The following is a 15873-nucleotide window of genomic DNA, read 5'->3' as shown; positions in this document are numbered from 1 at the left end:
GGTGCTAGGCTAGATAGAAGGTGCCAGACAAATGAAAGCTTCCAAGCTTTGGCAGGAGTAGAGTGGAAATATGGATCATTATCTTCTGACACTGGTAGGGAGTACAGGCAATCTTACATGTATTGTGTTTTTCTTAGGCAGACACCAACAAAGAGACACTTGGAATTCACATGCTCCCAGAAAAGCTGTTTGGCTGCATTTAACATTTCCTCATCCATCCTTTGGCCAAAGAGGATGACCCTGTCCACCTGTAAGATGAAAGGGAACAATAGAAGAGAAACTAAAGCAGTTGGGACATCAAGAAAAGAGAACTGAAAGGATTGGGGGATTAGAACTCTGAAAAGGATGTTAATTGCCTCTTCTGAGAGTACTTAGTATGAGGGAAGCCGCTATCTCCAGAACTTGGGCACATCACAATGGAGATTGGGGTGTAGGCAGTGATGTGCTGTGGCTAGCTCATTTCAGCTCATGAGAGCTAACTGATTAATTTCTAGGCATTTTTGAGCTAGTTATTAAATACTGACATTTTATCTTATTTTTTGGTGCTATGGATTGAAACTTGGGCCTTTTGCATGCTAGGTATGGACTCTACTGCTGAGCTATACTCTCAACCAATATGGCCATTTTAAACATTAAATTATATAAACTTGAAATTAAATAAATTAAGGTTTGGGGATGTATCTCAGTGACAGAGTGCTTGCCTAGCATGAACAAGGCCCTGAGTTCCACACTCAGCACTGCCAAAAAAAGGAAAGAAAAAGAAAAATAGAAAAATTAATTACATTTAAGACAAAGGTAATAAATCCTTAAAACTTGTCACTTCTGAATTATCTTATTATCTACTCTTGAGCTTATTCACAACCCTATCAGTACTGTGGAATGTGACGGAGCAACATGATATCAGTAGCTTGAAGTCAGCCATGATTGGACTGCTTATTATGGAAATAAGCAAGCACTATTAATCAAGACTTATTTCTCCAAACTGCTGGTTATTGAACATTCATCAGCACACTACTGGGTAGGAGGCTGCAGCAAACAGGGAGATGAACACTGTAGATAGTGTGAAAAATTAGCTTTGAGGGGTTAAGAAATGAGATGCAGCAGTTATGGGGGAGAGAGTTTCACAGGGATTGAGCAGTACTCACAGAGACCCTCTGGACAGCCAAAGATAGTAGGTACTTCCCAAAAGTATGCAGGGGCCATTCATCCTTTTCCTCTAACTCCTGAAGGAGAAACTCATGTTAGAGGTTCACATAAGATGATCCATGCTCTGGTGTGGATTTGGATTGAATGTGTTCCCCCAAGCATTCATGTGTTGAAATTTGATCCCCTTTGTGAGATATTAAGAGGGTAAAAACTTAGTCAAACTATAGTATTAAGAGATGAGGCTCATTGGAAAGTGTTCAGGTCATTGGCAGAGTTGTTCTTAGAGGAGACTAAGGTAACTCTCATGAGACCCCTGAGCTCCTGCAAGAAGCAAATTGTTACAAAAGCCTAAGCCTGGCCCATGAATTGCTCTGTACTTTCCCATTTCAGGATGACATCTCTTCCTCTTGCACATGCTCTCCACCCTGAGTTGCTTAGCAGAGCCAATCTGATGCCAGTGCCATGTCCCTGAACATCCAGAACTGTGCATGACATAGACCCCTTTTCTTTATGAAGTTAGGCCTTCTCAGGTATTTTATCACAGCCATGAAAACCAAATTAATACAATCAATAAGCAAGAAACACCACAGTATATTTGGGAAAATCGTCAGAATGGTATATATCCATGCCTTTATTAACCATTTGGGCTGTTCCCGGGTCTGTGTCCATTTGTGTACTGTTTTGATGATCGGGGTGGGAATCTGACCTGGACGTGAGCCTGGAGCTTGATGGCAGTCTTCAGGATACCTTCTTCTGCCTTAAGCACTATAGTCTTCAGTGTGCCTCTTCCACACAGCAAGAGATCCACGTGCTCTGCCCGAGCCATCATCATTCCAATCAGCAGCAGCACATAGTTCAGCGAGGGCTGAGGACAAGCATTAGGGTGAAATAAAGCTCCCCTATTTTGGAACCCACCCTTGACCACCTTCTCCTAGAGGCCAAACACTTTCACTGGTTTGGGGGAATGGAAAAGGGGACAAAATCTCCAGTTAGGATGGTCAATTTCAGTGGCCCTCAGGAAAAGCTGACAGGGAAAAGGGTAGGGAGAAGCCAGGATCCCTGCCCAAATTCAAAGCTAGGATATAATGAGGCAAGTGAGATCAATTTTTGGTGACAGAAATTTAAAAATATGAAACACCAGCCAAATGTGAAATGTTAGTATTATAATCCATATACCAGATTGAGATCACATCCTAGCCCTTGTCACTAAGGAACCAAGGACAGATACTTGGAAGCAACCATGTCATTTATTTCAATCTGTATGCTTCCCTAGGAGAACCAGGTGCAGCATCAGGATACCTGTCAGAATCCCTAGCATCCTACCAACCCCAGGGAGGATGCTTTTTGGTTTTTTACCCCTTGTATGTTGCTCTTGGGACAGAGCTTGTCTGCATCAGCGTCTGTCAAGTAGACCAAGAGGGTGCGGCCTGGCAGCGGGGGAAGGCTGTGCTTCACAGAAAGGTTCACAGCTGCCTCCAGGGCCTGTCGATACTGGTCCAGAATCTCCAAGTCATAATTCCCTTGTCTGCAAAAAAAGACACAGACACAAGGGCTCAGGGGCTTATCTGCTGCTATTTTGAGGCAGATGGGAAGACAAGAACTAGCTGCTCCAGTTTACCAAGTCCTCTTTCTCCTCAGACACAAGAGTTTCCCTTTGCCCCATTCTACAGGACTAGTAATCCATTCTTAGGGGTAGTCATCTGGAGAGCCCTCTCAGAAATCACTTGCCATACTTACTGCTGATCCATATTTACATATTTTTAAATTGTATTTTAAAGAACAAATACTAACTCCTTACTCTAAAAACTTGCAATTAAAGGAGAAAAGGATTCATCCTACCTTTCCTATACAATCTCTATATCAAGGTAATTAAATAGCTTTAGCATATGAGGGAGATTTTTGTTTGTTTGTTTTTGGATTTCCTGCTAATAAATATGAGAGAATGATGGAAAATTCCTATTCTGCAACTGTCAATGAAGTAATTGGTTCAGAAAAAGATCATAAATGGATGAGGCTATCAACTCCCTAAGAGCACTGATCAGACTCTTATCCCTTTTGATCTTTCTTATATTTTATCAAGAGGCCCAGGATGAGATCTCTTCCTCTTGCACATGCTCTCCACCCTGAGGCCAGCCTCAGCAACTTAGTAAGACCCTGTCTAAAAAAGGAAAAGGGGCAGGGATATAGCTCAGTGAAAACGTAGCCCTGAGTTCAACACCCAGTTCCGAAAGAAAGAAAGATTGATTCTTCAACACCAACAATAACAAAGGTAAATCTGAATGTACTTAGGCATTTAGAGTTAGTTCTTAGGGTATACAAAATAGAAAAACAAGTTAGAAGATACCACGAGGAAGTAGACAAATCAAGAACATGGAACATTGTGGGGTCCCAGAGCCTGGCTTCTACAGCAAGTCAATAACATAAAAACAACTTAAAAGATTAAAAGTGATTTAAGAGATGGGAACAATCAAATGCAATGTGTAGACCTTGTTTGGATCTTGATTTGAATAAAACTGAGAGATAATACTTTTAGATAATTAGGAAATACGAATATGGACTAGATAATTAATGATAATTCCTAGGAATTGCTCTTAGTCTTATTAGTTGTTTTTTTAAAGAGGAGAAATTTACAGGGGTAAAATAAAATGCGTCATATTATTTGGAATTTGTATTATAGTCATCTTCAAAAGAAAGAAACAGAAAAAGAGAAAAGGGAACAATAAAGAACATGTGATAAAATCTAGATTATCACTGAATCCAGCTAACAGTTTTTCACTACTGTTTTGAGTTTTGTTTTGCTTTGTTTGTTTATTTTTTCAGTGTTGGCAATTGAGCCCAGAGCCTCACGCATACTGGGTAAACACTCTACCATGGAGCTACATCCCCAGCTCTAGCTGACAGTATTAAAATAGTCTATTATCCTATTCTTATGTACATATTTAAATTTTTTCATTATTCTTTTCAATCTAGACAATTCATTAGTCTTACCTACACTGTCCAATAGAATTAAATCATAATTAATTAAATTAAACGCACACACATAATTTAAGATCTAGAAGGCACATTTACATAAAGTAAAAAGAGCTTGGTATGCAACTCAGTGGTAGAGCATTTGCCTAGCATATCTGAGGCCTTGGCTTCAATTCCCAGCACTTTAAAAAATAAAGAAAGTAAAAAGAAACAGATGAAATTAATTTGTTATTCAATTTCATTTAACCTAACATAGAAAAATTTCACACCAACATGCAATTAATACAAAAATTACAAGAGATATTTTACATTATTTTTTTAGACTGTCTTCAAAATCCAGCATATTTTAACACAGCTCAATGTCTCAACCCAGACCAGATACATTTTAATGGCCAAATAACCACCCATGGCTAGTTAACGGTTACTACACTGGTCTGGATAGCCATACATGTTAGATTGGTATCAAGTTCAACCTCAGCAACTTATTAAGACCTGTCTCAAAATCCAAAAAAGACTGATGATGTAGCTCAGTGGTAAAGTGTCCCTGGATTCAATCCCCAGTATGGGGGGAAAACAATACAAAAAGAAAAAAGAAAAAAAAGACCAAACCACAGGTGTCACAGAGAAGAAAGAAGACCATAAACTAGAGCAGTGAGAGAAAAAACTAAAATAAAAAGGAGATGCTTCATAGACTCAGAATTATGGGAAGCCATGAAACAACTACTCATAACAAAGTGGAAGCTGGAGGCACAGCTTTTGTTTCAACATCTCTCTATGGAAAAATGCTAAAGATAAGATATGCTATGCTAGAAATGACTGGGACCAAGCAGGTCTGAGTCATGGATGGCCAATAAGCAGACCTTTACAAAAAAAGAGTTGGAGTTCCCAAGTGACTCCTATGTCCTGTCACCACCGTGCCTCTAACTGTCCACTTAAGGCTCCCAGATGGTGCACACACACCTGGCCTTGAGTATTTTCAGCTTCTCCCTCTGGAGTTGCTCATATATCGCAGGTATTTTCATTGCTGCTCGAAGCTCCCGACGACTTAGGTTGCAAAGATGCTTCCAACTGGCAGGCCTCCTGACCTTTTTTGATTTTCTTATCATTATCCGCCTCATCAGGTTTATATTGGAAGGAAAGGGCAATGCTGTGTGATGACAAGTAAATATCTGAATCAGGAAGCTTCTATTCCCTCATCTTGCCCCACCAGTGGTGTGTCCTGAGCCCTGATCCTTAGGGCTGTCAACTGTCCGACGTCTGCCCACCCCACACCCTGAGTCTTTAGGGCAAGAAGCTAAAAATATCAGAGGGGCTGTCTCATTTAGACACGAGGTAAGCAGGCGTTGTAAGAATTACCTCTATTTCTAAGTTGAGCCTCAAGGTTATCAATGGAATCATGGGCATTAAGGAATCTGAATGGAAACTGCCGACTGTTGATCACTGACTTCTGAAAAGCAAGAATGAGGACATGAGCAGAGGATGGGGAGGGTGGGGGCCAACAGGGCCTCAGGGATCAGGATGATGAAGTAACTACTTCATCAAATTTTGGGATGGTGAGCAAGGGAGAAAATGGAAGAAATACAAAGAAGGGAGAAGAATAAAAGAAAAAAGTTGTCATTTTAGAGTATGAGAAGAGGTAAAGATGGGGAAATAACAGGAGTCCCATTTCTTTCAAAATACACTCCCTCTGAAGTCAGTTAAATTACGGAAGGTCCTCTTTCTAGTAAGTCAATGAGCTCAGAAAATAAAAATGCAAGTTCTTACACTGTAATTTCTCAAAGGACTGGCGGAATCCCCAGGCCCGTCTTTCCCAAACATGTCTACTTCCAAACCTATTTATAGCCCACATGAAAACAGACTGGTAGTGGCCATGGCCTTCCTCAGCCATCTGGGAAAAGTCTGGCTGCAGCAGCGGCACCTCCATACCCATGTCTCCCCCTGCCCACATGTACCTCATGCTGGAGTCTCTGGAGAATGAGCCCATGGTGGCGGGCACTGATGCCAACCCGCAGCAGGTTGCACAGGTTCCGAAGCATGGCCATGAAAGGAAGCTTCCCATTGTCTGTTGAAGGTGGGACACCAGGTGAGGAAAGCAAAATGAGGGATGAGAGAGAGGTCAGAGGCCAGAGCAAGTTCAGAGGCCATGTGGAAAGTTCAAAATAGAGGGAGTGAGGGACTAACATATGATCTATTCTACTCAAAAAGTTTTAAAGATCTGGAAAGACAGAACCAGGATTGGCCTAAAGTATGGAGCAAAACAACACTGTTTATACAATAGCTGTTTCAATAAACAACTTACACTATATCTGATGACTCTAGTCCTGAGATTGGGTTCAACTGACAAAATGTATTCTCTAGTTAGGGCAGTGGTTTCTAAACTTCTTAGATAATTGAAGAGAAATTTCCTAGAGTAAGTTTGTTTGTTTATAAATTATATATATGTAGGGCATTCATTAGTTAATATTTCAAAGCATGATATATATACATGTAAGGTGTCACTATTTATAGTAACAAATATAAATCCATATTTCAAATATTCTTCTTCCTAATTTTTTAAGTTTTTTGGGCCAACTTCTCATAAAATCCAATTACTCATTATTTTTCATTTAAATATATGTGAAAAAGATTTGCATGGTCAGTACAACTTCATGTTTGTTGCTTTCTTATTGTTCACTTGTCCTTGTGATAATAGTATCTCTTTTTTTTAAGAGAGAGAGAATTTTTTTAATATTTATTTTTTAGTTTTTGGTGGACACAACATCTTTATTTTATTTTTATGTGGTACTGAGGATCGAACCCAGCGCCCCGCGCATGCCAGGCAAACGTGCTACCACTTGAGCCACATCCCCAGCCCAATTTTAGAGGCTTAGTTTGGTTAATACTGAATATCATTCTAAATGCATCTACAATTCAAAGGTAAGTTTCTTTAAGTCATATTATGCAAAATCAGAACAGCAAAGGGTACCCCCATTGCTCTCAGGCAGAACACCCACTCTTCCCTCAGTAAACCTCAATTATTGTATGTACTACATTACCATATAATATTTGGACTAGGTGACTATATGGTTTCCATCTCTATGGAAACATTCTTTTCTTTTCTTCTCTTTCTTTCTGCTTTCTTTCCTTCCTTCCTTTCTTTCTTTCCTTTCAGTGCTGACGATGGAACCCAGGACCTTGCACATGCTAGGCAAGTGCTCTACCACTGAGCTACATCCCCAGCCTTCATTCTTTTCTTTTAAACCAAAGTGAATATAAATAGGAAGTATGAGCTTTCTTTCCTGAATACTCCCAGAGGTTCATTGAGACTACTTTAGACCCCAGGCCTATGAGCCCTCCACTCTAAGGACTCACCCTGAGTACTAGCCCATACCACCAGCAGCTTCCACCCAGAGGATGATGGTACCTTTTTATCTAAGTCTCACTGCAATTGAGATAGAAGCTTTCAGCCTTCTGGAAGTTCTATGATTCTCTAGTCATAATTCTTTTTTGGTGATGAGTATTGAACTCAGGGCTGCATGCACGCTAAGCCTGCATTCTACCACTGAGTTATACTCCTAGCAAACAAGTGCTTTTTTTTTTTTTGAGACAAAATCTTGCTATGCCGCTAAGCTGGTCTCAAACTCATAAGTTCACGAGTAACTGGTACTACAGGCAGGCACCAGTAGGCCCGGTTCCAGTCATAATTCTGATTCACAAACTGTATGGAAAATACTGTAGACATAATGTAAATGATGTTTGGTAACTAAGGCATGAATGCATCCATTATCATCTCAAGTTTTTCTCAACTGTTGCTTGAAAAACTATATGAAAGGTTTTCTAGATCATTTTTATAAGAAATAAAGTCATATTTATAACATTAGAAAATTAAACATTTATCTTTCAGATTGAGAAATTCACTGATTTAATTAAAAAAAATTGTTCATTATTTATAAATGTTTGTTATTAATGAAACCTATGGTCTCCAAAAAAGGGTCTCTATACCTAACTACATTTTATCTTATATTTTTTACATTATACTTCGTGTGTGTGTGTGTGTGTGTGTATGTATACCTTGCTTCCAATTAGTTTCCTCTTTCATCTTTGAAAATTTAAAGTCAATTTCTCCTTTTGAAAAACATCTAACTTTAGACTTATATATACTTATGGTTACATATGTTTTATATTCCCTTCTTTTATATTTATTTATGTGTGCATATGGATAATTTTTTTTCTTTTTTGCTGATACTTGGGATTGAATCCAGGGGCATTTTGCCACTGAGCTACACCCTTTTAATTTTTTTTATTTTGCAACAGTATCTCAATAAGTTGCCCAGGCCACCCTCAAACTTGCTGTTCTCCTGCCTCAGCCTCCCAAACAGCTGGGTTACAAGTCTGTATCACCATACTGGACTGGCTATATATTTCTATTTATGCATTTCCTAGAGTATAAAATATATTAGTACAAGAAGACAATTTTTTTTAATTTGGTTCTAAGGATTTTTTTACCGCTGAGCCACATCCCAGCCCTTTTTATTTTTTATTTTGAGATGGGGTATCACTAAGTTTCTTAGGGCCTCACTAAATTACTGAGGCTGGCTTTGTTCTTGCAATCCTCCTGCCTCAGTCTCCTGAGTCACTGCGATTTCAGGTATGTGCCACCCACCATGCCCAACCAACACAGTTTAAATTTTCAGGGTCACTTGTTCTTAACCAGAGAGAGGAAGTGAAGATGGTACCCACAGGATCTTCTGCCTATACCTGCTGCCACCCAGGCTCCTTTATCCTACTACACCTTAACTTGTTTCAGTCAGGCAGGGTGTATGTAAATGTGTGTTTTAATTCCCAGGTGATTCTGAAATATACACCACCAGTAATACCTACACAGTGGGAAATAGTGACAAGCAGCTATGAAATTCAGGCTTACTTAAGTACAATCTATAATGGGCAGTGCACAGATTAAAGAATCAAAGACATCTGGGCTTCTAAAGTTCCAAAATATGAAGTCTACAAAACTTGGTCAAAAGGTGTAAAGTTAGATGTTTTTCAACAAGGAGAAATTGACTTTACATTTTCAAAGATGAAAGTAGAAACTAAATAGAAACAAGATATACAGAGAGAGGGTGGGGGAGCCTTCTATTGTTAAAAAAAAAAAAAAAAAAAAAAAAAAAAAACCTCAGAGAAAAAGAGGAACTTGGTTCTCCCGAATGTAAATTTTTTTTCCTTTTTCAGAGTGGGCAAATTACCTAAAACTTCTATGTCCTAAATATGAGTTTCTGTAGAGATTCCAATATGCCAAAAGCCAGCCCTACCTTGTCTGAAATGAGTCAATGTTGATACAAGTACAGTCAGAGAAGAGGTACCACTTTTGTCACATGTTGATAAGACTTGTATACCACCAAATCACATCTGAAATAATGATCTATTTAGTGATGCCAACACTACTTCAAAGCAAACACCACTGTCCACTTCGGTGGAGTCAATGGTATACTTTATAAATCAAATCATTTTCAGGATGCAGCTACCAGGCAAGAGAAAAACTGCATCATGCCACAGAAGTCAGGGGTTTAAAATGTAGTGGATTAAATGAGGAAGAGAACAAGGGAGCACAATGGCAAGGTCACCCTACCAATGAGTTCCTCCCAAACAGAAGCTTTGTTCCCCCGCAGGCTCAGCTCCCGTTCCCAGGTCTCTGGCCGAGAGAGCTTCATCCGCTTCCCAGCTCTGCTAGAATCCCATGGTCCAGGGAGGCCACTCCGAGAAAAGAGCTGTAGGTTGGAAGGGTACCTAGGACAAAGAAGAAAGAGTTTCTCATTTCAAAGTTAACAGGAAATGAAAAAGGGAAGATGAGTCAGTCAAAGACAGTCATGTTTATAGGTCGTTTGCCCAAACGCATGTTGTTGGGGTTGAGAACTCCCAGAATTGGGCCATGGATGTTGAACTGTGATGGAATTACCTTGATGGGATGTATGTTTGGGCTGTAAGTTTCTCACCTATAGCCCAGCAGGGCTTGAACATGCTGGGCAGGCTCATGGATATGCAGTCGCTGTACCAGCTTCTTCAAGGTGAACCTCGGCTGATTCTTTTTCTCTGGCACTGCATTGTAGGTGGCCTCAAACTGTGGAAAAAGCCCCAAGTTCCCACAGAGTTTGCTTCACTAGAATCAGGGCCTTTCTTCAGAAAGCAGAACCTGAGACCACCCTATACCTATGAGAAAATTTCTTTCCCCCAAATAGACTTGGGCAAAGAATAGGAATAGAGGGTAAAAACCTATAGCAACAAGAGCTTCCATGGCAAGAAAGATAACAGATTTTAAGATGGGCATAGTGGTGTACCTGCACCTGGCTACTTAGGAGGCTGAGATAAGAAGGTCATTTGTGCCCAAGAGTTTGAGGACAGCCTGAACAACACAGGCCCAATTTCAAAAAAAAAAAAGAAAAAGAATAAAAGCAGGTTTTGGGGGGTCTCTATTTTTCATTCACATAAGATTGAGTTATTAGTGGTTAACATGGGATGACTGGCTTATGAAAACAAAGACAGAAACAGAATGAACACAAAACATCCTTGTTCTCTGAGGGAAAAGGAAAAGCAGCTCTTGTTTAAGTCACAGAGCTTCTGAACAAGTAAATGAAGGTGTTATGGTTTGAATGTGAGGTATCCCCCAAAAGCTCATGTGTGAGACAATGCAAGAACATTCAGAAGTAAAATGATGGGTTACGACAGCCTTAACTCAATCAGTGAAATTAGTCCCCTAATGGGGATTAACTGAAGGCGAGAGGGCATGGCTGGAGGTGGTGGGTTTGGGGGTAAATATTTTGTATTGGTGAGTGGAATCTCTCTCTGCTTTCTAATCTTCATGTGAGCCGCTTCCCTCTACCATACTCTTCCGCCATGATGTTCCGCCTCATCTCAAGCCCTAAGGAATAGAGCCAGCTGCCTATGGACCTCTGAAACTATGAGCCCCCAGATAAATTTTTTCTCCCCTAAAATTGTTCTTGTCAGGTCTTTCAGTCACAACAGAAAAAAACAAAACAAAACTGACTAAAACAGGAGGCATCAGCACAATGCAGCCTGTGAGGAGTTAAAAAGCTCAAAGAATCTTCTATGGCAAGAGTTGAGTTTAGGATATATTAATAGGATGAGGAGGAAAGAAGAGTTGACGAACTGGGAATGTGTCATTTTTTGTAATATCAATATATATTTTCTTTTTCTTTTCTTTTTTTTTTTTTTAGAGAGAGTGTGAGAGAGAGAGAGAATTTTTTTAATATTTATTTTTTAGTTTTCAGCAGACACAACATCTTTGTTTGTATGTGGTGCTGAGGATCGAACCCGGGCTGCACGCATGCCAGGCGAGTGCACTACCGCTTGAGCCACATCCCCAGCCCCAATATATATTTTCTTAATAAACTGTTTCAATAATGATGATGGTAATAACAGGACATATACCTCCCCAGAACAAGGGACTCACCTCAAGCTGTTCTCTTTCAAGAGGCCAAAGGGACTTTGCAAAGTATCTCTTTTGCTCAGAAAATAGAGGCTCTGTCCTCTATAGGGAAAGGAGAAGCAGTTTCAAACAGGGAACTGGACATTATCCTTAGAAACAACCATTCCAATAGGCCTGAAAATCCCTCTCCACCAGAATGAAGCCAGCTGGGAAAGAGGCCCTCCCTGCTCTTTCTACCCATCTCCTCTTAACCCCTCAGACTCCTTTAGTTCCTGGTGTAGAAACAGTCAGACTGAGTATAGGACCCCGGGATCACCATGTTCCTTTGTTCCTTCTTTCCCACAAAAAAAGGGGCCTAGATTGTGAATGACCAGGGCAGAGGCAGGGACTTACTGGGGGGCGGGGCGGACGGTTGGGGCGTCTCTTGGCACGATGCTTTCGTGGATTATACTTAGCCAGCTGGTATTCATCAAACTGTGCAAATTTGTCTGTCATAGCAGCACGGAGGCAGGCAGGCAAGGGCACCAGCTTTGTCTGGTCTCCTTCAGCCAGGCTCTGTCAGAGAGAGGAGCCCATCAGAAGAAAGACCCAACCACACCCTCCTAAACAAAACAAGGCTCTGGTGTTGAGTGTCCACCAAACAGGGAGCAAATTCCTACCACCAGTTCTAAAATGATAATTTTGGTGATTGTGAGCAAGTCAGTAGTCTTCTCTGGTTTTTGTTTTCTTTTCTTTTCATTATAAACATAAGGTCCAGAATAAGGTAGATTTTTTTTTTTTTTTCTGAAACTATAGTCCAACCCTTCTCAACAATACTCTTCCTGTTAGGCAACCCAGTCTGGTACAGAGAGAAGCTACTATCTGGGCACCAAAGCTGAGGAATGCTGAGGCAAGGCAGAACTGTCTCAGAATTTTCTCTAGGAATGCAGTGAGCAAAAGAGAAGAAACATAGTGAGGGCCAAAGCTCAAGGAAGTGAATGCCATACCTGGTAGAACTCTGCTACCTGGATCCAATCAGAAGGCAGGTGAACAATGGCACAGAAATATCGTCGCAGGTGTGGGCGGCACACTGGCAAGAAGGCAGCAATGGCCACGACTTTATTGGCCAAATCCCGGATATTCAGCTGCTGCCTGGTGTACAAAGCTGCCTAGGGCACAGAGCTTGTTTATTGAATCTGCCTGCATAAAACCTTTCCAGAGCCCTCCATATTGCCTACGAAATATAAAACCAGAGCCTCTTGGCTTAGCATATTAAACCAGGTTAAGCCATACTCTAGCTCTTAATTTCGTTTCTAGCAGGTCTTCTTCCGAGTCCAGATTGCCTTCCAAGTCAACCAGCCTCTTCCCTCTTTGGAAGAGGGTTCAGATCAACATCCATCAAAAAACTTACCAAAGGTTCAAATTGGTGATTAAACCCACACTCTTTCAAAGCCTTACAGAAAAATGTCTCCCACCCTTTTTCTGCTAAATAAGAAGTGCTAACTAATATTCTGAAATATTCACTTTCTACTACTCCACTTGCATTTATATGATATTTGGAGGAAGTGTTTCACTTTCCTAACAACACTATAAGTGCCTTAAGAGCCACAATCACATTTCATCATCTGCTGAGATAACCCTTGCAGCCTGGCATTGTGTACTTGCTAAACTAACCAACCCTGGTATTCTGTTTCCCAGGTTTATCTTTCTCCACTCTTCCCAGAACCCCAGGGACCAGGCCTCAGACTCACCCAGAGATTCTACATCCTTCCTAAGTGAAGTTTCTTCCACCCACAACAGAAGGCTAGTCACCACCTCCCGCATACGCCATAACCAAATTCCCCATTCCCACCCACTCCTTCAGACAATACCTTGAGGATGAACTCAGGCTCCAAGGGAGCAAGTTCAGTACAGACTTCAAGGATGGAAACCTGGGTAGGGTCATATGCATCTTTTACGTTTACATTTGAGGCCAAAGTAGAGCACAGCAAGCTCATGAGAGCCATCTAGGAATTGGGAAGAAGAGAGAAGGAAGGAGTAAGGTAATAAGCATCCATGCAGGACAACTTACAAAGAAAATGGGCTCCAGGTTCGGGAAGACATCTGTCCAACTGAGGTTTGAACGGGGGATTAGGAAGTGATAAATAAGAGCTTGGTCATATTCCTCCTGGGGAAGGGCCCTAATCCAGGTCTCCATCCCAACCTCCCTTCCACCAACACCATCCTCTCTCCATCTCTATAAGTTTCACCTTTTTTTCCTGAAGGACCTGGTCAGTGGGCTCCAGATGAGATTCACAGTCCTCAGAGGTGAGTTTCAGGGCCAGTTCCTCTTCTTCCTCTCCCAAGCTTAGACAATATAAAGGCATTGGGGCTTCTGCCCCTTCCTTCTCCTCTGGCTTTTTCTCTTCTTCTGAACAGTACCAATGACCCTAGGGATAGTGGTAGTTTTAAATCACAGCATGTACCCATGGCCCCTCAAATAGACGGATCTTAAGGCAGCTCCCAGAGGTAAATAATGACCACATTTCTATCTAGCACCCATAAGTCCCCTTCTTCATCCCCCCGAATGGATAGGCATTGGTCTATCCTGTCTCTGACTTAGTGCTCTGTCACCCACATCTTTCCCAACTCAACCTTCAGAGCCTTTGCCCAGATGCTTTTAGGGCTTCCACCCAGCTGTCATCTCCTTATTGATGTCATAGCCTGGGAGTCTAGGTCCCCTCACACCCTTCTAGAACAATATTAACATAGTTTTAGAGTCAGAAGAAAAGGAGCCAAATCCCATATGAATCCTCCAGAAACCCTGAATTGCTTAACTTCAGCTTCCTCATTCACTACCACTTCCCTGATAGGGTCGTTAGGAAATTAAATGGAATAATGTATGTATGACTCTGCCAACTGCAAAGCCCTAAATCAGTGTATGATGGCAATAGTTATAATCCTGACAATAACCATGTGAAGCATGTTTCTACTGAATTCATTTCAAAGGTGAGACAACTAAGGCTATTCTATTCTGAGTCTTGGCCAAGGTTGTCTACTTGTTGTCTATTAACAGATAATGTGGGGCTCAGGTTAGCATTCCCTTAGCTCAAACCCCAAGTCCACACAGAAGAAATGTGTCCTTGTCTATCAATTCTGACCTGTACACTAAATGTGCTTACATAAGTGTGTTTGGTGAACATATCTATAAGAATACAGACAGAAAACTGAGCTCTGATAGAACAGATATACCTCATGCCTGATTTCAAAAGCATGGACTGACTAGTATGCTAGAGTAATATCACACTGGTGCTCCTCCTAAGCAGAGGCTTTCTAAGGACAAGAACTGTTTTTGATCTATCGTCTAGTCTCTGAAATAGATCTGTAGTAAGAATAAATATGCTAAAGAAGACAGCCCCAAAGTAATGAGCACCTCAGAAGAGGCTCTGAAGAGAGAAGATACCCAAACACAGAGCAGTGCAAAGGGAAATTGAGGCACCAAACACTAGTGACAAGAGCATTTAACAGACATGACTGGAGTCAAGATGAGTGTCTGGAGGTATTACCTTTCTGAACTCTTTCTGTAGAGTTCCTTTCTGAACTCTTTCTGTAGCAAAGATGGATTTCAGGACCTTGGGGCAAGACAGAAGGTCTAGTCCCTCAGAGAGACCCTGAGTACTCCAGCTGGGAGGCTCAGAGACCAGAGGATTGCTGGTGTTCAGGCTGCACAAATCAGTTTGCATCATGTGAGGTATCTGGAGACACTGGAACAAGGGGCTGGCAGACACAATACTCTTTACAGTGGGGAGGGTAGCAAGACACCGGTTCTCTAAGGAGAGGATATCTGGGTGGGCAGACACATGCCTATGTGGTTTTTTCATGGTCTTCAGATCAAGAACTCTGACCAGGCACTGGCTCTTCAAGGAGAGGATGTCTGAGTGAGCAGACATATTTTCATATGTTTTCTCCAAGGGCTGCAAGACAGGGAGCATGGCCAGGCACCGATTCTCCAATGAGAGGATGTCTGGGTGGGCAGAAACATGCCCACAGAGTTTCTCCATAGCTGGAGCCCAACTTGCATATACCTAGAAAGAAAGAAAGATAGGTGATGAGAACTGGCAAAAAGGGAATGTATTTGCCCTGGCAATATGTCTTCCCCATATCCCTCCTGGTTATACTAGTGATTTTCAGATAGAAAACAACTAATAGCAGGCTGAAGCAGAAGCATCACAAGTTCAAATCCAGCCTCAGCAACTTAGCAAGATCTTGTCTCAAAATAAACTTTCTAAAGGGATCTGGGGTTGGAGTTTAGCGGTAGAGTGTCCTGGGTTCAATCCCTGGTACTGCAGGGTGGGGGGAGGAGAGAAAAAGAAAGAGAT

At 41.3% G+C, this 15873-nt stretch overlaps 1 protein-coding gene across 3 annotated transcripts in view; it reads right to left on the bottom strand.

The window, feature by feature from the left end:
• The window catches only part of Tep1 (telomerase associated protein 1), a 40038-nt gene that overhangs the window by 18796 nt on the left and 5369 nt on the right, over positions 1 to 15873 (bottom strand). For all 3 annotated transcript variants that reach the window (XM_048793765.1, XM_015480876.2, XM_015480877.2), the window contains exons 2-16: positions 15061 to 15579; positions 13765 to 13944; positions 13387 to 13521; positions 12523 to 12684; positions 11930 to 12091; positions 11561 to 11638; positions 10086 to 10210; positions 9722 to 9879; positions 6069 to 6178; positions 5473 to 5563; positions 5077 to 5263; positions 2503 to 2671; positions 1853 to 2011; positions 1146 to 1223; positions 118 to 248 (exon numbers count right to left, since the gene is read on the bottom strand). In XM_048793765.1, coding sequence (XP_048649722.1) covers positions 118 to 248; positions 1146 to 1223; positions 1853 to 2011; positions 2503 to 2671; positions 5077 to 5263; positions 5473 to 5563; positions 6069 to 6178; positions 9722 to 9879; positions 10086 to 10210; positions 11561 to 11638; positions 11930 to 12091; positions 12523 to 12684; positions 13387 to 13521; positions 13765 to 13944; positions 15061 to 15555 — 2420 coding nt within the window. In that variant the 5' untranslated portion in view covers positions 15556 to 15579. The remainder of the gene's footprint in view (positions 1 to 117; positions 249 to 1145; positions 1224 to 1852; positions 2012 to 2502; positions 2672 to 5076; positions 5264 to 5472; positions 5564 to 6068; positions 6179 to 9721; positions 9880 to 10085; positions 10211 to 11560; positions 11639 to 11929; positions 12092 to 12522; positions 12685 to 13386; positions 13522 to 13764; positions 13945 to 15060; positions 15580 to 15873) is intronic.

Source organism: Marmota marmota, unplaced genomic scaffold, assembly GCF_001458135.2.
Source record: "Marmota marmota marmota unplaced genomic scaffold, marMar, whole genome shotgun sequence".
NCBI lineage: Eukaryota > Metazoa > Chordata > Mammalia > Rodentia > Sciuridae > Marmota > Marmota marmota.
This window is presented reverse-complemented; position numbering and strand designations above follow the sequence as displayed.